Raw genomic sequence first — 24,750 nt, forward strand, 5'->3', positions numbered from 1 at the left:
ACATTTAATGCCATGGTATTGTCGTGCTGGTTCACAGAGTAATTCAGGGTAGGGAAGCGCAACAGATGTGTCTCTCTAATGCCACTGTGAGACACGTGGCTCATGACAGTTCATGAAGTGTCACTTTCAAAAGAGGCTATAGGAGAAATGACGGCAACTGCTGCTGACCATACGACCAACTTTATAAATATACAGTATAAAACTCTTATTTTGTTTCACCATAACAAATGACTTAATCTGAGTGGCGAGAGATGGGTTAAGAGATTAGTGTTAAAAAAAATACATGTGTGTCACTGCACTGCAAAAGGAGTTTTCCAGGTTCCATCTGGAACACCTTTATTGTCTACTTAGCGCCAATCCATAACCACAAAATGTGAACATTTGAGATTTTATCTGACCTACAACTTGAAATGCATCTTGTCACTCAACAGTGATCAGCCTCCAAGGGCAAGCATCATGCGCCTTCAACCTTGTTATAAAATCCCATCTGTCAAATCGGAACACTAATTATCATAATACTGTACACTGATATAAACTCTCACATTTTATACTACATACAAGACAGCTTTCATAAATCTCTGAAAACACTTTAATGCTATCGAACCAGGGACATTGCGGGTATATGGTCAATGCACTAACTGGCAGATTTGAGCTCACATCAGGTGACCAAGCTGAAATGTACAATCCCAAATAATCCCTAAGTTCAATTACTATTATTCTATTTTATTACATTTTACTCCTGTGGGACATGGGGGAGGTTGTAAATAACGTTATGACTCTCCACTCTATCTCATCTGTAATCTCCCAGGCTATTACACTATTGCTCTCAGGGAATTCAACGGCTTATGAAATTAAATGAGTCTCTCTGCTAGTTCTCTGCTGTGTGACCTATGATGGGGACTTGGACTAACGGATAATGTGTTTGGGATTCAGGCTGCACTGCACGCCATAGTAGCAGTGAGGTGCCAATCTATCTTCTGCTGAAAGAGAATTAGGTGGTAGTACTTATCCTCAATTTGCCCCCAGGGATCAATAAAGGTTTATCTCATCTCATCACATCACATCTCATCTTATGCAAAGATTATTGTATAATGTATACTGGCCTGGGTAGTCAACATTTGAGTGTGAAAATTGTATATTTGACAGCTACACTGCATGATTGTATACACCATAAAGAACATCGACAAAGAGTATCCTTTTTTATTACCATGTTTGCATATAGAAGGAATTTGTCTTGGTGAGGTTGGTGCATTACAGTGTAATAATTACACTGAATAACAAGAATTGGAGCAGTAAATATTTATGTAGGCTAGTAAGCTAAAAAGTAAATAATAAATAAATATAGATAAAGGTAACATCTGGGTCACGCAGGGGTAAAGTACCCATCCACCCCTATGACGACAGGGGTTCAATTCCTTCACATTGCCTTCAATTCAAAACAGTTCAATGCATTCCCCAAATTGTGCAAACACTAGCCCTCACTCATTTGGATTATTGTCCAATGGTTTGGTCTAGTGCTGCCAAAAAAGATCTAGTAAAATTACAACTGGTCCAAAACAGAGCTGCACGAATTGCTCTGTGCTGTACAAAAAGAACGAACACCAAAAGAATGCATGGAATTTTGGGATGGCCTTTGGTGGAGGACAGACTTCATATTTCCCTGCTGTCTTTTGTAAGAGGCATTATTTCATCCAGGGTCCCGGCTGTCCTGTATGGCAGGTTGAAGTTTAGCTCAGAAGAACACACCTACAACACTAGACATTCATCACAAGGTTTTTTCACGCTTCCCATTTCAAAAACGAATGCAATGCAACACACAGTAATGTATAGAGCAATGAAAGAGCTGCAAAGTCTTCCATCACAACTCACACAGGCAACAAGTAAATCTGACTTTAAAAATAAATTAAAGAAATATCTTATGGAATCTGCTTTTGGATAACGGCTAACAACACACTGTTTTTACATAGTGTAACTGTATTTGTAACCTGAATGTGTTTGAATTTGGTTTTTGAGGTATCATTAAGATGTTACATTTATAATTAAGGCTACGACACCATATAATCAAGATTGATTAATATTTTCCATTTTGGTTGTATTTTAAGTGTACATTATTTTTTGATACTGTGATGTAAAATGTTTTCATGTTATGTAATGTAATGTGTGATATACTGTATGTGATCTGGTGTAACACTAGGTGCACTTAACCTACCTGTAGCCTAGGGGGCCCTATTGAGGAAAGGTGTATTGTATTGTCTTGCAGAAGGATACGGAAGTAAAGTAGTGAACAATATGGTATGAAGCTGCCTTGTCTGTGTGTCATTATTCCTCTTTGAAAATACAACATATTTGGCGACGAGGATGGCTGTATCTTCAGCTATACATCTACCTGCACTATTCCTGCCCTGCCCTGGTCAACCTTCCTTTCCATTTGATACGTGGATGAAGATTTTCGACAATTACTTGCTTGTCATACATGCGGAAGGAGACGCCTGGCCGGACAAACGAAAGCGTGCTACTCTAACTCCACTGCCTCGGCGCAGAAGGCCAAAGGATTTTCTACAGTATTCCTGAGACAGGTGATACTTATGCTACGGCTGTAGCTGCGCTAAAAAAGCATTTTACACCGACAGTAAACGTTGTGGTCGAGCGTCACAAGTTCCGCCAGAGGGCGCAGCTGCCACAAGAATCGGTTACAGATTATGTTTCTGCACTACGTGAACTGCTTGTAACATGTGATTTCGGTGACAGAGCTAACAAAATTCTGAGAGATCAACAGATTGAGAAAGCATCGTGCCCGAGAGTTAGGGAAAGACTCTTAATGCAAACTGATGGTGTTCTTACACTGGATAAGGCCATTACGCTTTCATGCCAAATTGAATCTGCCATGGCGCATGCTCAGTCTCTCCATGCCAACCCATCACTGCCAGTGCGGGCAGTAAAATCAAAACCATTCCGTGCACAGAAAGGACGTGAGGGGAAACCAGACTATAAAGGACAAAAACTGAGCCGCTCCTCCTGCTACCGGTGTGGATCCGGTGATCACCTCGCTAATTCTCCAGGATGCCCTGCAGCGAAGGTGACATGTAAATTGTGCAACAAAAAAGGGCATTACGCACGGGTATGCCGCTCCTCCAAAAAGGACAGTTCAGGAGGTTGAGAGTGAGCTTCCAGAACTTACAGTCCTTTATTTACAGGATGAGTCAGAGCGAAAGGACAGAATCATGTGCCGAGTCACAATACATACGAAAGAGTCCGCTCCTTACAACGTCGACCTAGTTGTGGACACTGGCTCATCTGCCTCCATTATACCCCGTCAAATGTACCATGACCACTTCAACAGCACCTCTCTCGTTGCACCACCTGCTCAGCTGTTGACCTACTCTAAATCCAAAATACAGTCTCTTGGATGTCTGCCAGCTACTGTGCTCCATGATGGCACTGCGGTGCATGCCCAACTCTACGTTGTCAAAGCAGGGACGTCTTTACTGGGCATGGATTTGTTTATGGCACTCAATCTACGTGTCGTCGGCAACAAGGTAATTACCAAAAACAGGCCTCTCCCGAGCGCTCCTGTCTGCCAGGTAGCAACCACAGTTACCGCACCTCCTACACTGGGCCGCGCAAAGGCTTTTGTGCACCGCGTAAAAGTGAAAGATGGAGTCACTCCTGTACAACAAAAATTGCGCAGACTCCCCTACTCTGTCAAAGAGGCCGTGACCAAAGAATTGGATCGCTTACAGACACTCAGTGTCATTGAAAAGATTGATGCATCTTCCTGGGTTTCACCCATTGTAGTGACACAGAAGAAAAACGGCAGCATACGGATGTGTGTTGATCTACGTGAGCCTAACAAGGGCATTGTCATTGACTGTTACCCTCTTCCTCACATGGAGGACCTGTTTTCTGAACTACGGGGGTCTAAACTATTCTCCACAATAGACCTCGCCAATGCGTATTACCAAGTGCCTCGTTCATTACGCACGAAGGATTATTCAGATTCCACCGTGTGCCATACGGGCTGGCATCGGCTCCTTCTGCTTTTCAAAAAATGATGGCAACAATTCTGAAGGGCATGCCTGGCGTACAGGCTTACTTGGATGACTTGATTATCTATGGAAAATATGTTGAGTCCCACAACCGCCATCTGAGAGCCGTTCTTGCAGCCCTGAAAGACGCAGGCCTACAATTGAATAAAGACAAGTGCCACTTCAACCAGACAAGTCTTCGTTTCCTCGGGCACGTCATTACGGCTGAGGGACTGCTGCCCGATGACGGCCATGTGAGTGCTATTCTCAACGCACCTGCTCCAAAAGACGCTACTACGCTGCGTTCATTCCTTGGACTGACGTCATGGTACGCAAAGTTTGTGCCACACTACTCCTCCCTTGTTGAGGGAATGCGCACGTGTCTGAGGGGCGAACAGGACTTTGAATGGACTGATGCTGCCCAACAAGCGTTTGAGCAGGTCAAGAAACTAATTGTAAACAGTTCTGCTTTAGCCATGTTTGACCCAGCTCTGCCAACCGTAGTCTCCACGGATGCTTCCGACTACGGGCTGGGTGCTGTTCTTGCCCAAATTCACCCTGATCAAACAGAGCGCACAGTCGCTTTTGCCTCGCGGTCTCTCACAGCCACAGAGTGAAAATATTCCATAGTGGAAAAAGAAGCTCTGGCGTGCGTGTGGGCTGCGGAGAGGTGGAGAACCTTCCTCTGGGGCACACACTTCATTTTACGCACAGATCACCAGGCTCTTACCACTCTCCTCGCTACAAAGGGTCTGGGACGCGCTGGCATGCGCATAGCGAGATGGTCGGCTCGTTTGCTGTGTTTCAACTATGACGTTATCTACCGCCCAGGAGCACAGAACGTGACCGCCGACTGCTTATCTCGTCTCCCCTTGCCCTACTGTGGGGATGAGGAACCTGAACCGGATCTAGTCGCCTACATAACAACTGATCTACATGCTATCTCTGCATCTGACTTTACCGCTGCATGTGTTGCGTGCCCAGAGCTGCGCGCGCTCAAAACACAAATACAAAATGGATGGCCCTCAGCTAAGAAAGCTCTTCATTCCCAGCTGGCCCCATACTACTCGATCAGAGATGAACTGTCAATACACAACAAGCTTGTTTACCGAGGCCCGTATCGCCTCATTGTACCTGTCGCACTCCGACAGTCTATCGTTGCATTGGCCCATGAAAGTCACCAGGGAATAGTGCGCACTAAACAGCACCTACGTGATCGGTGGCCAGGCATGGATGCCTGTGTCCAAGCTGCCATCTCTTCCTGCCTCACATGCCAGCTGACGGACAAAACTATATAGACACACGTTGCCCCACTGCAGCCGGTTCCGTTTCCAGATGGACCGTGGCAGAAACTGGGGATTGATATCTGTGGACCGTTCGAAACAGCGCCTATGGACTGCCGTTACGCAATCACTTTGGTGGATTATTACAGTAAGTGGCCTGAGGTCGCTTTTACACCAACCATTACTACACATGCTGTGATTCAGTTTCTGGCTACTGTGTTTAGCAAACATGGAAATTGCTTGGACATAGTCAGCGACAACGGGCCCAATTTACTGCTGCTGCTTTTGCCACGTTCCTGAAAGAGAGGGACATTACGCACAGCAGAGCTTCTGTTTACTATCCGCAAGCAAACGGGGCCGTGGAGCGCTTTAACCGTGTGCTTAAGGAGCGCTAATCAGGAACAGAGACCATGGAAACGTTACGTGCTGGACTTTCTGCAGAACTACAGAGCAACGCCACGTGCAACTACTGGTGTTTCACCATTCGAGCTCCTGCATGGACGCTAGATGCGCACCAAGCTGAACGGTGTGTTGGTGGAATCGACCCCGCCTCCCGCGGACACGGAGGTGCGTCCTCGCTAATCAACAGAAGTCAAAGGAATATACTGATGAGCGACGTCGGGCCAAGCAGTCGTCCTTCAAGCAGGGGGACATGGTCCGTGTCAGAAATCCACTACATGTGAAGAAAGGAGATCCGAAATTCGGAAAGCCTACAAAGATAATGAAAAACACTGGACAGAGCACATACATCCTTGAGGATGGAAGAAAGTGGAATGCAATCCACCTGTCACTCTTCCCTGACAGCGCTGTTCCAGGTGACATCACCCAACCTGTCCCACCAGTTGATAACTCACTCCCTGTACCTGGGCCCTCAGTAAGAGCACAACCACAGCCAAATGATGACACACAGGGCAGACCTCAGAGGGTGAGAAGCAAGCCAATATGGCTCAAGGACTGTGTGACTTGAAAACAGAGTACACTTTGATAGCTTTGCTATGTGATTTAACATTGTCATTGTTGTTCTGAAAAAATAAAAATAAAATGTTGATAATAATGTGTACCAGTGAAGAAGTGTTGTTTGATTAAGAATGTGCCAGTGATTGCTTGCTATCACTTGTGTTGAAAAAAATAACAAAAAGATTTGCCATTTACTATTTGTATTTGAATTTCATATTTTTGCCAGTCTTTTCCAGACATGTTCTATATTTTTCATATGCCATGCTGTTACATCTCATATTGCACAGATATTTTGATTCTGAAGTTTTTGAATTTAGTGATGTTCTTCTCTTTAAAAAAGGGAAGATGTGATATACTGTATGTGATCTAGGTGCACTTAACCTACCTGTAGCCCAGGGGGCCCTATTGAGGAAAGGTGTATTGTATTGTCTTGCAGAAGGATACGGAAGTAAAGTAGTGAACAATATGGTATGAAGCTGCCTTGTCTGTGTGTCATTATTCCTCTTTGAAAATACAACATGTAATTTATTTCTGTGTGGACCCCAGGAAGAATAGCTGCTGCTAAGGTAGTAGCTAATGGGGATCCAAATAAACAAACAAACAAACAAACCTTCGGCTTGGCTGGGTGCTTTATCGAACACAATTGCCCGTGTTTGTGGGTGGGAAGCCAGCAGGGGGTTATGTTCTGTGTCTCCTGCACTAGCAGCTACAGAGACTACAACAGGTTGGTTGGGGCAGCTGGTGACAGCATGTTTATTGGACGACACATTCTTGTCTACATCCTACCCATGCCAACAAGTTGGGGTTAGCAGCCAGAGCTACCAGATTGAAGTTCATTGTCTGCAGTGAGGGCAATTGGCATAATGACTACATTGGGGAGAAAAACTGAAAAATAACAAACAAAACAATGATTAAAAAAAAAGGATACGTGTAAAGATGAAGACAGAAACTACTGCAAATTATCACGGTTTCTTGTATTACCAACAGAGACATTCGTTTTTTTAGCTTTTTACCCCTTTTTCTCCCCAATTTAGTCGCTATGCCAATTCATTCCTCCCCTCACACATTTGTGTGTGTTGTGTTGTCCCTGCTGTTACTGGCTTATGTGCCAGTGAGGAGCCCCAACCAAAAGACATAACACCTCCGTCCCACTCTTCCCGCCCAACACGCCCTCCTGACAGGTGCCGTAACACCTCATATATACGTGCAGTGGCAAATATCACTCTCCCCGCCCGGCCTCCCTACCCCGAACACGGGCCAATTGAGTTCGGATAGACGCTCGACAAAGCTGGACATGATAAAGCTGATTGATTCATTGATTCATGACAGCATATGACTTTCTGTGATAGAATGTGTAGTTTGCCTGAATTTGAGGGTTTTGTATCATAGTATACAGACTTTTTGAAGAAGCTGATACGACGACTTCACACCAGGGCGGACACTGCACTCCCTCGGGTCCTCTGTGATAAATTCGCCAAGTTTGTGATCAGTGGAATGATTTTCGAGAAACACGAAGGTCAGATTCCCCCACAGACACACGCAGAGATTTGCGTAATTTATAGATTTCTTTTTAGAACCACCACTTCGCCAGTCTGCAGTGTTTGGCTCAATTCGTACATGTGACACATCACCCGATCTCCCAATGTAGTCACAGACAGGACGAGAGACATCTTGGTCTGTTCAGGCCCTTACACCCATCTAAGTTGGTCAAAGGGTGGCGCTAGAGGAAAGGTAATGGGTTAACCAAAAATCTGTATAGAGTTCACTTCATTCATCCTAAAATCTGCATATTAGATTTTGGCCTGAGGTTGGCACTTGAGGATAATCTATAATCTATAATCTATTAACTGTGAGCTTGTAGATCTGCTAAATTCACTACTTTTGTACAACACAGTTGTGTGACAAAACATAAAATAATGCTTAAGTGGTGCAAGAAATGCATACCGTATACCTGTATATAAAATATATATACATACATCTCATGTGAACTGTGAATAGACACATTTCTAATCTACGCATCTCGTAGAAAAAAGTTCAAAACAATTCAACTCTGGCAAAAAGTGAGAGAGTGTGTGTGTTTGTGTGTTTGTGTGTGTGTGTGTGTGTGTGTGTGTGTGTGTGTGTGTGTGTGTGTGTGTGTGTGTGTGTGTGTGTGTGTGTGTGTGTGTGTGTGTGTGTGTGTGTGTGTGTGTGCGCGCGCACATGAAATGATAACAAAAGCAACAGTTAGAAAAGGATTGCGCCCGCTGTCAGATTGGTAACTGCCCTCTCATTGAAAATCAATTACTAGGCGTGTCAATCACGCTCTGTGTGAAAATACCTTTAAGCTTCATGGCAATCTGCTCATTAGATTTTGATATATGACTATAATTTATTTAGAAGAAAGGCCATTGGGTCGGCTAATTCAGTATAGCCCATCCTCTGGGGTTCATGGAGGTGCTGCAGAAAATACTGACCAACCAATAACATCCTTAGAGAGAAAGGCGGGCCTGTAAAGGCATTTATTCAAACTAAAAACGTTTAGCCTAATTACCTTAAAAGAAGCAGCCAATAACAAGCTCTCTCTGAAGTGACAGCTTGTGAAACACTAAGTAAACGGGAGGGATACAAGAACACTGCACTCATTTATCTCGCACTGCCTCTTCCGTCTAATGAAGAACACTAATGGCAATGTTCCCCTCGCAAACGCTACAAACATGTTTCCAGGTCCCCCTAGAGTGGAGAGTGAGGAGAGGCACTGGAATAAAAATAAACATGACAACTGCACCATGATTATATATTCAAAGATGCTACAGGGGGGCTCCCCGAGAGCATGGAGAGCAGTGCTGACATCAAAGGAGGGAAACTGAAGTCTGTGTATGCCTCTGTGTGTGTGTGTGTGTGTGTGTGTGTGTGTGTGTGTGTGTGTGTGTGTGTGTGTGTGTGTGTGTGTGTGTGTGTGTGTGTGTGTGTGTGTGTGTGTGTGTGTGTGTGTGTGTGTGTGTGTGTGTGTGTTTACTGGATGACTATGAGTAGATAGAGATATCTTTTAGCAGCGGAGTCAGGCTTCCAACCTTCCATTCTAACTGATCTCAGCTGCATCACAAGGAATGTTAGTGGTTTCACTTTAGTACAGAAGGAGAGCCTGAACAGCAAACAGGAATGTGCTTCTGGGCTTATTATCAGTTTGGTTTTGAGGGGAAATAAGGAAACGTCAGTGGGCGAGCACAAAATAAATAAATCACATAGAGCCTGCACAGAGATGTGTGAGAATGTGAACACTAAATTCACCTCCATTACTGTCAGGATTAGTTGGCAGTAATGGAGGTGAATTGTGTAATGAATTACACCACGTCTCTCCCCTGAGAACCCTAGTTATCTATCACATGTTTAATTCATGAATAAACATAAATTGCCAAAAGCACAGTTTCACGTCAATCGGGCTAACGGTGCCAGAGATTAGCTGGTCACAGACAGACAGACTCACACACACACACACACACGGACGGACGGACGGACGGACGGACGGACGGGGTGCAAAACATAGTCTCTACCACGCCTTCGGCCTGGCGGAGACAATTATTTGGAGAATACAAAAAAGGTAATCACATAAACAAATAGGAGATTTTCTTTTAATATTCATATATTTTGTATGTTCAAAATCGCCTATATCTATATGCTCACAACAAAGCATCACGGTGCATTCTGAGCTCGTAAATCGGCTATATTGGTTATTTTTTATTCAATATTTTTAAGTGGTTAAGCCTAATTTATGCTTAAGTGAACAAGTGCTGTGCGGAATATATTTTCAACTGAAAAACGTCAAAACATAAATTTGCCTTTTAAATGCTTCAAAGGAGATGGGCTGGAAAGATGAGAGAGCTTGGCTACTCTACCCTGGAGCGACAGATTATTATAGGCAGAGACAAAGTGGGTGAGACAAGGAGCGTGCTGAGATTCATCATCATCAGGAGGAAAACCCCATTTTGCATACAAAAGCCATTCCCTCCATGTGGAGGGCAATAGAATCCATTTTCTTCTTATTCCCCCCTCACTTTCTGTTTATCAGCCCACCTGGCAGTCTGTGAACACATCCACACCCGCCTTGTAAAAAAACAGAAACCCACCCAAACGCGTATAGCAGCTGTTTGGGGGTCCCCCCAGATGACAATGAAGTGACAATTTAAGAACTTTTATAAGACCTTTTTTATACCTAAAAAAAGAGACAAAAAGACCATTACTGCATCAACATTAATCAACTAATTTATATACTATAAAACTGGTCAAACATTGGCATTGTCTAACAATATAAGAAAGAGGCAAACATTTTGAAAATAGCTGATCTACAAGCTCACAACAACTCGCAACGCGAGTCATTGTGAGCTTGTAGATCGGCTATTTTCACAATATTTATCTGTGGAACTGAGTCAAACAAAATTGAATGCCTTAACTCCTACATTCCAAGTGCTTATCAGGGAGGGGGGTCCCCAGTTCAAATATGATTATTTTGGGGGGGGGGTCATGGCCTGAAAAGGTGGAGAAACACTGACAGCACAAGGATGAGGAGCCTGGGCTGCCTGGGAGCTATATGCTCTAACAGAGCTGCACCAACCACACCATCTGCATGTGAGAAAAAAAATTCAAGCATAGCCTAATAATTTGATTTCCTGGGAATTGTGTCTCCCATTCAGCAGAAAGCTGAACACAATACTATTGTATCGCTATAATATGCTGTTCCATCTCAACCCATTAAAACTGGGAAAGTGTCATTTTAGATTTTATTGTTGGCAATTCAAAAATAGCAGATATACAAGCTCACAGCGCGTCACTTTGTGCCCCACTGCAAGCTTGTACATCTGCTATTTTTTTTACATTTTTGAAAGATCTTGAAAGAAGAACTACTGATTTAGAAGGCATTTGTAGCCTTGCCTACTTGCCTACTTGTGGTCAATTATTTGTATGAGCTCTTGTTTTATTGGATCTTGTTTACTTGATACAATTATTTGTTTTAGCTCTTGCTCATTTGATTTTAGGTAGCTAATATTGCACTTTTACCTTAGTGCTAGGTATACTGCTTGTTTTAGAAGAGAATGCACGTAAGACTTCTGGTGATTAGTAGTTTTCTTGCATACCTGACAAGCACTTGGAATGTAAGAGTTGAGGCATTACATTTTGTTTGGCTCTGTTCCACAGATAAATATGGCTATTTTCACAATGTTTGCCTCTTTCTTATATTATTTGACAATTTGGCCAGTTTTTAATAGTATACTGTATTGATTACTTTTAATGCAGTTATTGTCTAAGGCAGTGGTTCTCAACCAGTGGTCCGGGGACCACCAGTGGTCCTTGAGGGGGTTCCAGGTGGTCCCCAGCTGAATGATGGAGAGTTGGTAACCAAATGGACCCATATATATAGATCTTTACGGGTCCATTTGGTTTCATTTTATGTTCTCAAGACTCAAGAGTTAAATTATTGTTAAACATCTGCATTAGTTAATTTACAAGAAGAAGAATACACAATCATCAACGTTTGCCTGTTATATGGTACCAACATCAATACAGTCTTGGGTCTGAGAGGCCAAATCTCATCAAATGGTGGTCTGTGGCTCAAATGCCGAACAAATAATGGACCTTGATATGAAAAGGGTTGAAAACCACTGGTCTAAGTTTTTTTTCTTTTTTTTCTTTTTTAACAGCCACCTTTCAGGAGGCCAAAAGAGGAGGTAGCACCATTTTCCGTAAGACAGACGACCCCCCCACCCCTTTTTTGTACATACGTTTTTTATTTATTTTTTTCTCTGCATTTTTTGTTTTTGTTTGTAGGCCTACATATAGTGTCATTTTGTTCCTGTATTATTGTGTTGATTTTGAACTGTTTGGTTGCTACTATTATGTCTATGAATTGAATACCAAGGACCCCAATGGAAACAAGACCGCAAGGACTTTTTTGGACGGACCTTTTAGACAAAGTATTATAAATGTAATTGTGCTTTACATTTTTTGTCTAATAAAATATTCAATCAATCAATCAATAAGGTATTAAAAAAAGGTATTAAAAGTCCTTAAATTGTCACTTCACTGTCATCTGGGGACCCTCCGAAAATTATGTGGCAACCCCCCTGGAGGTCTCGACCCACAGGTTGAGAACCACTGGCGTAGGCTACAAAGAGCAGAGCGCTTGACAGATCGAGAAAGCTTTTTCTGCCCCCTGTCGTCAAATACAAAGGACCGCGTTTCAGCACCAGGGACAGCTGCGTCCACTGACACAACTGGATAAAAGGTTTATTCTCCTGGACCTGCCAATAAGCAATGTTTGATTCAAAGTTTTTAAAGTATATGGCTAAAAAAAAGAATAGACAATAAGAATAGCATTATTAGGACTACTAATATATAACTATATGCTCACATGCACAGTGATGATCTTAATTGATATTTGGGATCAATCAATGATCCTATATCAAATATCAAAATGTATTTCAGACCATTATTTCTAGACTGTGAATTTATGTCATGCCAGTTTCTAGATCCTCAATAGAGAATTACACGGTGTTCACATATCAAACCCGTTACCCACCCACCCACACGAATGGCATTCCATATGAATCTCTATAGACCACATGTGAGATCAACAATATTTTTTTCATTGAAAACTTACCCCTTTCAAAACTGAGATTTTTGGAAACTTCAAGTTCTGCCATTTAGAAAATATCATTTGCATATATAGGGTTATCCAACAATGTGTCTTTTAGGGGTGTTAGTGTCACAAGATCCCGTCAAAAAAAAAAGGAGGAAAAAAAGAAATCCATTCTTGAATTAAGCACCCCATGATTACTTCCATGTGGCAATAAGGGGTGGAAAACTCTCCAAAACTGCTCCTCCAAATCCCGTCTGTCTCCTCAAGTGCAAGCTGTTAGCCTAGAGACGGTATTCACTTGCAGGCAGCAAACCTGACATTTTACCACACATACCCAAACGCTTCTCTCCCTGCGCGCAAACAGTCCCCAGGCGCAACAGAGGATAACCCGATTTCTCACACACACACATGACCTGATGGAGGAGAGCAGTGTTATAATGAGACGGAGCTAAAAGGTTGGCATCAACAATAGAGTAGTACAGCCTGTACTCTATTAAACCTCGTCTTCAACAGTGTAACGGAACGGTTATTTTTGGCATTCCCATAGATAGTCCATTTCACTCTTGCCCACCCAAACTGAACGGTAACCAGAAGACTCGCCCCAAAACACGTTCACCCCCATTTTTTTTACGCGGACCGCTCGCTCCCAGCGGTTCTTGTATTCTTGTATTTGTTTTTTACTGAGGATAATGCTAGAAATAAGTTTAGGGTTAGGCATAGTTTTACTGAAGTTAAATTTAGGAATAAGGTTAGGTTTTTGGCACCGTTTTACTGAGGTTATACGTTTAGGAGAATAGGTTTAGGCATATAGTTTACTGAGGTTACGTTTAGGAATACCAGGTGAATACCGCCGGATTTGCCCGGGGCGACTGTGTTTTGGGGCGAGCAACTGAACACGTGCCACATTTGTTTTGAACGTCTTGCGTTTGTAATGTCACTGCGGGAATGGATATGACCTAGTTTTCCTTCGTCTCTCATTCTTTCTCTTGCTCATTTTATCTTTATTATCAGCCCCAGGATGTCTCTCTCTAATCTTTATCTCTCTCGTGACACGACACCTGGGGCAGCACAATCTTTCACTTTCTTGCTCCCTCGGACGAGTCGGTTCAGGTAACCTCAGTGGTGAAAGAAGTAAGCTACTCACATTTTGTAGCCTACTTAAGTAAAAGTACCAATACCACAATGTAGAAATACTCTTTTACAAGTAAAAGTCCGGTATTCAAGATGTACTTGAGTAAAAGTACAAAGTATTCACATTAAAATATACTGAAGCAGAATGTCCCTTTACACAAGTTTCCAACTGTATAAAAATGCTTTGAAAATAGCAGATCTACAAGCTCACAACGCGTAGCTTTCAAATAGTATGCATAGGGCTAAGGCTGGCTAATGCATGTTTTGTAATAATAATACAAATCTACAAAGTAACAAGTAACTAAAGTTGTCAAATAATTGTAGTGGAGTCAAAAGTAGGCTACAATATTTGCCTCTGAGATGTAGTGGAGTAGAAGTAAAAGTATTGAAAATTGGAAACACTCCTTTAGGCCTAAAGTAAAACATCCTCAAAGGTGTACTTAAGTACTGTACTTGAGTAAATGTACTTAGTTACTTTTCACCACTGGGTAACCTCATGTCATGCAGGAAACCAGGATCGGATCTCAGATGAGTGATTCTCCCTGTGTGACACCTAGGGGTTCACATAATTACATAACGTTGGCTAAAAGAGAGAGAAACAACACAGAGCAATGAGAGCATGATTCCTTTGAATGTGGTTCATATAGGCAGAGCACATGTGCTTTGTGCGATTTTAAGTAGCTACGCCTACGCGAGAGGAAGAAAAAGAATGGGTAAAAAGAGTCGAGATTAGTGCAGCGGTCTTCAACAGGGGGTCCGGGACCCCTAGAGGGTCCTCAGAGTTACTACAGGGGGTCAGACAAATCTTTGTACGATGGGGAACATTAGCCGAAAGTAGTACATCTACAAGCTCACAGATCGGCTATTTTTGGAGAGTTGGTGTAGAGGAAAAAAGAGCAGACCAACCAACTATCAAGTTCACTAAATATTGAGGGTTTAAAAGGTTAACTATCTGAAAATATACATTAGCATGAATCCAACTGTCTATGAAATCTATGAAAAAGTTTAATCTACAACACAATTCTATACATTATGGTGGGGGTCCCTGCTTCATCTCTCTCTCTCAGCTAAGGGGTCCTTGGGCTAAAAAAAATACGTTGAAGACCCCTGGATTAGAGGATTCCAACAACTTCAGTTTGGTTGCCTGATCGACTGAGTTTTAGCTGTGTTAAATTGAACGTGTAAATTGCTGTGTTGAATTGAAGTGACGTATAGGCTACTGTTCACATCGAGCTCGCCTTCCAACCATGTCGCTATGACATTCTGGCCTGTCTGGAGCTCCCATGGGTGTCTGGTTCAATGGTAAAGTCATTTAATTCTGTAGTGGACAAGTGGAGCAGACCATAATTGATGGTGAATGACACGCACGCGCACGCAGGCACACACACACACACACACACACACACACACACACACACACACACACACACACACACACACACACACACACACACACACACACACACACACACACACACACACACACACACACACACACACACACACACACACACACACACACACACACACACACACACACAGTATCTAATCAAGTGCTGTCTTGAGGAACAAAGAGGACAGTTCTTTGCAAGCCTCACCCGTTCTCAGCTCCTCTGACATACCAGTGACAGCGTGTGCACGTGGATGGGTGAGTGGGTGGTTGGGTGGTTGGGGGCGGGGTTCCAGAGTATGTGCGTGTTTGTGCGGGGGAATGGGGAGATAGTGTCCAGACTCCAGTCCATAGAAGCCCAGACATGCTTCTCAAAGTAACCTTTTCAAATCAACAGTCAAGGACCCCCAAATTGATATGTACCTATTTGGCCGTGGACCCCCATCTGAAAATGTTTTGTGCCAGGGACCCCCAGAAGAGGAGATTTATGTAAATGAAATTCAAAATTATTTATATTTTTTCCCCCCAAATGTAAAAAAAAAAACAGATCTACAAGCTTACAGCGGGTCACTTCGTGCCGCGCTGTGAGCTTGCCTCGTAGATCTGCTATTTTTGAATAGCCAACATATAAATGGATGAAATGCTTAAAATGATTGTGATGTTATAGTATATATGCTACTTTTTGCTGGGGATCCCCTGGAACCCCCCCAAGGACCCCTGGGGATCAAAATATAGATACAAGAATTACGGACACATTTTAGGGTGTCTGCCCTGTGTATAAAAAAAAGTGGTTGTGGTTCAAAGTAGTTCAACTAATGTGCTAAATGTGTTATGTTAACACCCTCGGTTATCACTCTACTGTTGGGCTTGCTGCTATGCTTTGTCTTAGCTTGTTAATTCGCCTCAAATATATAAAGATGAAAATATGAAACACATTTAGTGTACTGCGCCACATATTTGTCAATCAAAACAGTTCGCAGAAGTTCTGCACACATGTCATCAAACAAGACAATTTGAATAAAAGGTGAGCTGAGTGCAGCCCTGTGAGTTAGAGGCAGGGCTGCTACGTGTGTGTGTGTGTGTGTGTGTGTGTGTGTGTGTGTGTGTGTGTGTGTGTGTGTGTGTGTGTGTGTGTGTGTTTGTGCGCGCGCGCAGCCTGTCTGTTGCTGTGGAGTGGAGCTAATGCAGGTTGTTTTCTTGAGTTGAGACAAGATGAGTCACAGGAGAACGCGTGGCTGGTTAACGATAGTGCAGCAAATACATTTCAAATCAAATGGTTTCAAATAGTCAGAATCAACATGTATTTAAAAAGTTATATTTGTGACAACACAACAATGTATTTCTTTCTGCACACACTAGAAGTGAGTAAACACACAAAAGAAGTGGGTATGCAACTATGCATGCAGTGTATACCTTCTTATATGCTGCACTACACCACGGCGTAATAGGCTACATACATATGACTGTGTTTGGATTCAGACATCTTGGCATAGTAAACAAAGCAGACTACAGAGCACCCGGAAACCTTAAAAAGATCTAGTTGTCAGTCATACTTGGTGACATCGGTTGGCTGGTGGCAGTAAATGCGTGTATATGCACGTGTGTCTGCATGATCGCAGCTAATAAAATGGGTTGGGATGGGTGAAAAATATAAAAAAAGAAAAAAAACAGACATGGGAGGAAAGGAGAGGAGAAGATGTTACCATGTATGCCTGGAAATAGATGACAGGCTGTGGGGGTGGGTGGGGGTGGGGGGAGTACAGTAGACAAGAGAACAGCCATATTGGTCTAATTTGTATTCCAACACAGAAAGGATATTGGGTGTTTGAAGAGGAACAGAGGAAAAATAGAAAATTGGCCAACAATTTGTGTGTGTTTAGTTCTGGGGGAGGAACCGGAGCAAGAACAAAGAGTTCTGGTTTGGGTCAGTCAGTCCATTAGCCAGAGCACTCCAGTCAGATGTCAAATGTCACACTCATGCTCTGCTGCCATGCCATTAGGTACACACATGCACACACGTGAATACGTGTACACACCCCGGCTCACACACAGCCATCGATGCCCAATATTGACGTTATTAATTAATCAATAATCTCTCAAGAACAGATTCTGATCTGCGTTGGAATCTGTCGTGAAGGCTCGTCATAACATGTACGCACTGGGCTACAAGTGGGCGTGCCTTCAGATCAGGAAGCAGGCCGCGCTTTACCCAATCAAATGTAGTGGGTGGGATTCACGTGTCCGTCGATCTTTCCCCCTCGAAACAAACCCAAACTAATTTAACAATAGCGTCCGCGGAGCAGACAAAACCACGGAAAGATATTCACATTTTAACTTACTCTTTCATCATAGAAACAAGTGGGCTTATAACCAAAACGATCCATGTTCTCTGGGAGAAGTGGTGTTAGTGTTCCGTGTAGAAATATTGTTAGTGGGAATGAAAACATAGTGGCACCACCGGAAGTGAAAGCTGAAGGCAGACCAAAACCCCGGTTTCCTTTGCGCACGGGTGCTACGGAGATTGGAGAGTTACAGTATGAAGTCACTAATTTAAAATCAATCAAATTGCTAATGGCGTGTGTCCCAGTGAATGTTAACTAACACAGTCATGGACAGACTCTGCTAGTTATGGTGATGTTAAACCTGCACTATGTAACTTTCCTCTTCTACCCCGGATTTGAACCCGGTTTCCTGAGCAAGTGCTGACATTTTTACCATTGAGCTAATAGAGCCTGCCTGCTTGCTCAGGGGATAAATTGAATCTTGTCAGATCCTGTGTCTACTAGGTGAGACATGACCTTTGACACAATCTAAATGTCTCAATAGAAGAGCAGGGAGACAAAATACAACCACCCCAATTGTGTAAGTTACGTTGTATTAACATACTCTTTCATACAGATTAGACTAAATTTAATTGTATTCATTAAAAAAAAGTTACATGGTGCCTTATTAAATTGGAGGAATTGATAAATATGCCAGTAATATAAGCCATATTTACACTGTCAGTCCAAAGGCCTATTCAAACGGGACTACAGTAGCTTTCAGGAGAGCAATTTTCACAGACATCTCTGTAAAAGTTGATATGAAAGAGAAAAGGGAACCAGGGGACCTGGTGCTGCCAGACCCCTAGTGGTTGAAATCTGAATAGCACTACGTCACGCTAAGCTTGGCCAATCAAAAAGAGGGACATGTAAGCACCATATATGGACAAAAACGTTGAACCGGGAGGAAAAATGTTGACCGGGAGGAAAAGAGGGACCGACAAAGCCTCATGTAGGCCGACCCCTTGGGTCTGGCAAAAAGAGTAAGACCCTTAGCGATATATAAATAAAATTGCTTTGGACTGTCATAACCTGCGGTCATTTAATGGGCATTTTACAGTAAACAAAACAAAACCTGGAATCTTCACTGAGTGTGTTGTGTGACCGTCATGGCTGATATGTTTAGGATAAAAATCACAGAGATTTTCTTGGCCTCAACCATACAACCCATCTAACCCCTGCTCATTTTGCTAGGGTTGGATGGCTCAGGGTTGAGGACAGAGTACGGCAACTTGCAATGGGCCTGGTCTACAAGATACATCACAACATTGAGATACCCATGTACCTGTCAAAATACTTCAAAAACTTTCATGAAGTCCACAATCACAACACCAGAGGCAGCACCACTGATCATGTTCAACCCAGATTTGGCACAAACAAAGGGAATGAACTCGTTCTCATGCTATGCAACACAAATGTGGAATGCCCTACCAAAAGGAGTAAAGGAGTGTAAATCCTACTCACTTTCAAAACAGCCCTAAAAAAAACACCTTCGATTCCAAACTGGCCCGTCAAAGCCTTAACGGTTAACCTAACCCCCCCCCCCTCCTCGAACTTTATTGTATACATTCTTGTTTTTCATACCAGTCACCTGTAAGCTGATTGTATGACGTTCTGCATTGTAGTGTATATCTGTCTGTTTTCTTAAATGTCATCATGATTTGAGTGTGTGGGGATCTCATTTTAAATAAGCCATTGTGCTTTTATGAGCGATCAGTTTAAAGGACCTACAGTGTATTATTGGAAAATTTACTTCCATACACTGTTTCCATGTCTTTCTAAATAAAGTGCTTCAATCAATCAATCAATCAAACAGAGATTCTCTGGTCATAATTACATTGCCCAACCTCCCCCTATAAAACTAGTTATGTCCAAATAGGATTTAAGTGTAATCTGTGATCCTGAGTAATTTGTAATCTGTGATCCTGAGTGATTAGCAAACTGACACAAACAAAAGTAACTGCATGGCTCTGTAGGCAATCACATTAATCAATCAATGTGAACTTCATCACATGACTGATTTTCACATTTCACAGAAAATCATTGTATATTTCCAAGATAAGGTTCACTGATGGGTGAAGGGTGATATTCAATTGCTGTGCTCTGTCTGTACATGGGTTTGCAGAGCGAGAATATCAACCATCAACTGTAGAGACAAGTCTCCCTCTGCTGTTCATTCACAATACATAATATCAGAAATACAATATACTGTGTGTGACTGTGTGTGTGTGTGTGTGTGTGTGTGTGCGTGCGTGCGTGCACACACACGTGAGTGCGTGCTTGCTAGGGCTGGGCAATATATAATATATCAATATCAATATATGATATATCAATATCAATATTGTGATATGAGACAGAATGTAATATGTGATATGGCATACGTGTTTCCCCAGTTTTAAAGGACAAGACCACTTTGGTAGAGGTTTGGGTTGTGTAGTTACCTTGCCATGATGTAACTCCAAAGGTGGACAAGAAATCTAAAATAATTGCTCCATTGATTAGAGATTGATAATTCAAAATATGCTCCTCATTGACTTACATTGTACGGTGAAACAGCTCTCAAAGTCACACTTTTAGCACGTAAACGAACACAAACAAAGTAGATTCAGACAATATAGAACATCACCAAACCCAGTACTGTTATTTTTTTAAATACAAATGTCAACTTCCTGCTGATTTTACTATTTGAAGATCCGGATCCGCGGATCCAGTCCGGGTTTTCTTCTTAATAAAAATAGCTAAATCAACAGGAAGTTAACATTTTATTAAAAAAACAAACAGTACTGGGTTTGGTGATGTTCTATATTGTCTGAATCAGCTTTGTTTGCGTTTGTTTATGTGCTAAAAGTGTGACTTTGATAGCTGTTTCACCGTACAATGTAAGTCAATGAGGAGCATATTTTGAATTATCAATTTCTAATCTGCTCCTCATTGACTTTCATTGTACGGTGAAGAGGCTCAGGAGGAGCTCTTTTAGCCCGTAAACCAACACAAATAAATCTGATTCCGACAATATAGATAGAACATTACCAAACTCTGTACTATTTATTTTATTTAAATAAAACTTCCCTTTGATTGAACTATTTTTATTAGGAAGAAAACCTGTACTGGATCAGCGGGATCTGGATCTTCAAATAGTAAAATCAACAGGAAGTTGACATTTATATAAAATAAAAAAAATGTCGTGGGTTTGGTGGTGTTCTATATTGTTGGAATCCGCTTTGTTTGCTTTCGTTTACAAGCTAAAAGAGCTCCTCCCGAGTCTCTTCACTGTACAATGTAAGTCAATGAGGAATCAATGGAGCAATTATTTTTGATTTCTTGTCCACCTTTGGAGTTACATCAAGGCAAATACACAACCCAAACCTCTACCAAAGTGTCCTAGTCCTTTAAAAGCTGTATTACAGTGAGGTGATGTAATTTCCTGAACTTACCTGACTGTTCTAATATTTGCCTTTAACCCACATAATTATATTATTACTAATGATTATTGATCAAAAATCTAAATGTTTCTTATTTTTGTGAAATAAATAATCATCCCCACAATATTGTCACAATATCTGACTTTGTCCATATCACCTAGCTTAGTGCACACCTGTGTTTGTGTGCACTTGTATGCATTATGTACAGGTATGTGTGTCACTTTCTGATATTCACCATGAAAGATGCTGTTGTCTGACAGGAAGTGCCGGCGATACTGCGGCTCTTTCCTGTCCACCATCCGGGAGCTCATGATGAGAGGAAGAAGAGGAGAGAGACTGAAGCGCCTGTGAAAGAGAGGAGTGAGTTTGGTCAGATCAGATGTAAACCAAATTATGCTACAGCAGTCTCAAAGAATAACACGTTTATGTTTGACATTTGGACACTAACCTGATATGACATTCCTACCCTTCATAGGAGCATAGTTAGACGTGTTATTTGTCTTTTTGTATTTGGTATTCATCTGAGGTTTTTATTGAACTCTGCCATAGTCTTTCAATATATTTAAAAGTCTGCAATAGTCTATTAAACACATGGAAATACCCACATTTGTGTCCCTTTTTCAAAAATGTAAAAGGAGGGTGGGTTACTTACATGGCATTTTAGTTATAATACAAGGACTAGACAGTCAAAACAGACATGTTAATATGTCATGAATGACATGATATCAGGCTCCTCACAGGATAACTCTTGCCAGAGTTGGAGAACACCAGACACAGAAACTTTTAAATAATTAATGTTAAGTTGGAGTGGTTGTTTAATTATGAGGTATTTAAGACGGCACATTTTGTTTCTGGAGCCTGGAGTAGAAGACAATCTCATCTCTTCAAATAGGTTCATGTCCGGACCGGTCTCCTGTTAAGATGTAGGTGTGAGTTCCAATGTTGTATTTTAAGTTGTATTTATGTAATCTGCCATGTAAGTATGAAGCTTGAGTGTTTTAGTTTGTTGTTCGTTTGATCATTGTTTGTGAATTATCATGTCGGTTTATTGTTTATGTCAAATGAAATGTAAAAGTGTCCTGTAAGTCCATATGCGCTGGGCTTTCTTCGAAGCATGACACTTTAAAATCATCATCATCATGTAAACCTTTTGTTACACAAAAAAGTTTATATATTTTTGTCGGAAAAAAGTGCAGAAGAATGTGTTACAAACTTGCATGTCACACAGGGCAGTGATCTAACACCTTTCACCTTCAACCCTTAACCATTCAAGTACTGCTGCTATTACAGAATACCTCTGCACCCTTTAACTGTCTCAGTACACACCTCTTAACACACCAGATATTAGATACATAATGCTTTTTGCTGGTCCACAGCCTTCATCCAACCATCTCTTATCATTGTAACCCAATCTTATTTGTCCATTACTTTGTCACTCATGACTTTTGGAAATTCTCTTTTCATTCATCTGCCTTTTCGGGGTGCAAGAGTTAATCAAAGTGACTAATAGATTTAATCGATTATAAAACATTATACATTTTTCGAAAATAATCAATTTTTAAAAATAAATTTCAAAATAGCACAAATATAAGTTCTACAGGCTCGACACGAGATGCATATTTTTACGCGACACTGTTGTACAACGAAGTATAAAATAGGGCTTATGTGGTTAATCAGACCATCAGATCAATTTGGAATTTCTTATGTTGATTTGTTGATATAATAAATAAATAAAAACACGCTTCAATCAAGACCATTTGATGAATCGAAAATGTAATCGACAGAATAATCACTAGGAAAATGATCAATAGTTGCTACTGTCTGCTCCCTTTTGAACCCCTCGCCTCTCTGAATCCTTCTTTCACTGCTTGGTGGTTCACACCTGTCCCTTGTCCATCGACCTGTGATTTATTACCCACCCCTCCAGACACATACACATGAGCACACCAGGAGGTGCATAGATCCGGAAGGACTCGGAGCCACTGTGACAGTTAAAGGGTGTCTGATGGCAGCTGATCTGAGGAGAAACTTGTATCTCAAGCTCGTGTGACTTGTGTGCCAGGGGTTAGAGGTCAGGGGTCAAACCGAAGTCAGGTAAAAGTACTTTAACCTGCTCCTCCCTCTCTTTTAATACCTGCCATCAATGGTATGTCTGCAAACTGAGCACAGGAACATTATCTGAGCACTGGTCTGGGTCTGACCTTGTACTCTTTGCTATCGGTTTCTTGTGATGTGGATGATCTAGGAACCACTTATACACTTAACCACTTATACCTATGTAGTTCATTGCGTGATGAATAGTGAAAATTGCCAATCTGTAAGCGTATGTGTCGCAATGTGATGCATTATTTATAAGCTCTGCTAATTTAGCAATTTTTTTGAACATTTTGAAGACATTTTTGATTGTCTACTACACCCAACCTGCCAAGTCTAACAATTTTATCTATTTATTCTGACCTCTTCTGTGAGGACAAATGAGAGCCAGAAATACATGCACCAAGCAGACTATGTCCGCTGTTTTGAGGAGACTGTCGGGTGGTGTATTTAAATGTTTTATCTAAAGTTGCACTTTTTGTAATTCACTGTGGATAACATGGATATGTCCTGAGACAAACTTTCACAAAGTGTTTAATTTTGGCCTACATGGAGAGCTTAAATGCATGCATAAATGCAAACGTGACTTATATTACCATGTAATGTTCCAGTTCAGTAACATACCGCCTAAATATAAGCTAGCTTGTTAAGGAATAATGACTCAAAATTGCTGTTTGTTTTGCAGATCAAGGTTCAGCAGAGGTAGTAGATGACTTAGGTCATTGTTTGAACGGCGTTATTGGTAGGTAGTTTAATTATGGTTAGATTATGAAAACACACACACACACACACACACAAACACACACACACCCATGCACCCCCCCCCCCCCACACACACACACACACACACACACACACACACACACACACACACACCCCCCCCCCCCCCCACACACACACACACACACACACACACACACACACACACACACACACACACACACACACGACACAAGCAGAAGCAGAAGTTTGGCAAGGAAGGGGTTTGTAAAAGTTCTCTATAATAAAGGATGAGGCAGGTACACTTTTGAACTCAACTAGAATTCCAGCAAAGTAAATTCCCACTGAGGTGTGAATAATGCCAATTACATTGCGCTTCATAGTATCTTAGGGGTTTCATCAGAAGTAGGTGGTAGGGGTTTCATCCACAAGTAGACTTTATTGAATGAATACTATTACTATAAACACAACATTCAACATTATGCTAATAGTAAGTAAAAGAAGAATAAATAAAAGGTTGGCCAGTGTCCCAAATTCTATGAATTTAAATATTGTGGCCTGTACACTGTGGGAGGCAGGCACTGGCATATCAACTTCTGTTTTAACAAAAGCACACAATTGATGTTCAGTTTAAATACATCAGCTAGCCTATCTAAAAGTGCATGCTACACATGTGTGACCTGTGAACAAGGGAAAGGACTGATGAGAAAGACTGCATGTGTTTTTCACCTCCAGTGTGAACTGTGAACGTTGTTGTCATGGTCATGGCGAGGTAGTTGGTAATATGAACCTGG

At 41.7% G+C, this 24,750-nt stretch overlaps 1 protein-coding gene across 1 annotated transcript in view; it reads right to left on the reverse strand.

Moving 5' to 3' along the window:
* The window catches only part of plch1 (phospholipase C, eta 1), a gene marked incomplete at both ends in the record, with an annotated part of 75,564 nt that extends 54,111 nt beyond the window's left edge, over positions 1–21,453 (reverse strand). The window contains one exon of the mRNA XM_080429152.1: positions 21,378–21,453. Within this exon, the coding sequence (XP_080285278.1) occupies positions 21,378–21,453 (76 nt within the window). The remainder of the gene's footprint in view (positions 1–21,377) is intronic.
* Positions 21,454–24,750: the final 3,297 nt, after the last annotated feature.

Source organism: Gymnoscopelus braueri (genome assembly GCF_963280865.1).
Source record: "Gymnoscopelus braueri genome assembly, chromosome: 5".
Lineage (NCBI taxonomy): Eukaryota > Metazoa > Chordata > Actinopteri > Myctophiformes > Myctophidae > Gymnoscopelus > Gymnoscopelus braueri.